Below are 1,221 nucleotides of genomic sequence, written 5' to 3'. Positions count from 1 at the left end.
ATTAAACGAACTCGAACCCAATGAAAAAGTTTGATGAACATTGGGCGTTTGTATGGTAGGGAAAAATGAAGAAGAGGCATGGTCCTTAATTGCGAGTATAATAATCACATGTAAAAGATGAATGAGAGAAACAAGGGTTGCTCTTTGGAAGTGGTATCTCTCGTGACCTTACTGCACCCAGCAGCTCTTCGCCCCAAAATTGGCCCACGTTCCCTTACCTTTTTAATGATCTCTCCCACACATTTACTCGCTCGATATCGATATCGAGTTATTTTTACAGTTTCTCTCTCTCTCTCTCTCTCGTAAACTCGATGTGGTCGTGAGGTTCGACAAAGTGAATCCCCATATATGGCTGCTTAAGAAACATCCATAAATGCCAGAATGGAAAATGGCAGATGTTTTGTGTTTGTCTTTGTATGAGCCTTTACTTTTTAGTCTCTGTATAAAGCCTCCACTTTCCACCACCTTCTCCCCACAAATTTTCCCCTCTAAATTTTTGTTTTTGCGCTGTGGGGTCTGCATGGATTTTGGCAAGCAGGGGAGATGGGACAGTTGGAGCGACGAATATGAGCACCAAAAGGACGAGGAGTTGGATAATGATAGCACAAAACGGCCTTATGAGTGCACATTTTGTAAGCGTGGGTTCACCAACGCACAAGCTCTTGGTGGCCATATGAACATCCACCGCAAAGACAGAGCCAAAGCCAAACACCGCACCTCTTCCTCCCATTCTAACCACCAAATTTTCCCTCATCTGTCAACCCAACCCACTGCCCCTCTACCACCCTCTTACCGGATGTATTTCGACACGACGGCGGCGGCCATGGCGTCGAACTTCCCGATTCACCAACAGAGATCGGAGAGTGTGAGTGAAGAGCTGCTGCTGGGGGCAAATCTTAGCCTCCAAGTTGATCAAAACAGGGGTGTGTGGAAAAATGAAGAGGTTGATTTGGAGCTGCGATTAGGGCATGAATATCGCTGATTTTTCATGTTTTTGTGTACAGCGACGGATAATAAAGAGTAATTGCTGAAATGTAATTTTGTTATCTTTCTCAGACCTAGCTATTCAAAACAGAATATTCAGCATTATTATTAGTACTAAATTCTGTCCCCTCCCCTGTTCTTTTGCACTTCTCATTTCTCAATGCAACATTTAACTCCCTGTGAAATCATATGAATCTCCAAATGTCGGGCTTCAAATGTGTTCGATTCTTTATGGGT

At 43.7% G+C, this 1,221-nt stretch overlaps 1 protein-coding gene across 1 annotated transcript; it reads left to right on the top strand.

Moving 5' to 3' along the window:
* The first annotated feature begins 388 nt into the window (after nucleotides 1-388).
* LOC111474522 (zinc finger protein 11-like) lies at nucleotides 389-982 on the top strand. The gene has a single exon (XM_023119572.1). The coding sequence runs from the start codon at nucleotides 389-391 to the stop codon at nucleotides 980-982; it is 594 nt and encodes a 197-aa protein (XP_022975340.1).
* Nucleotides 983-1,221: the final 239 nt, after the last annotated feature.

Source organism: Cucurbita maxima, unplaced genomic scaffold, assembly GCF_002738345.1.
Source record: "Cucurbita maxima cultivar Rimu unplaced genomic scaffold, Cmax_1.0 Cma_Scf00440, whole genome shotgun sequence".
Lineage (NCBI taxonomy): Eukaryota > Viridiplantae > Streptophyta > Magnoliopsida > Cucurbitales > Cucurbitaceae > Cucurbita > Cucurbita maxima.
The sequence above is the reverse complement of the archived record's forward strand: the minus strand, read 5'-3'. Positions and strand labels throughout refer to the sequence as shown.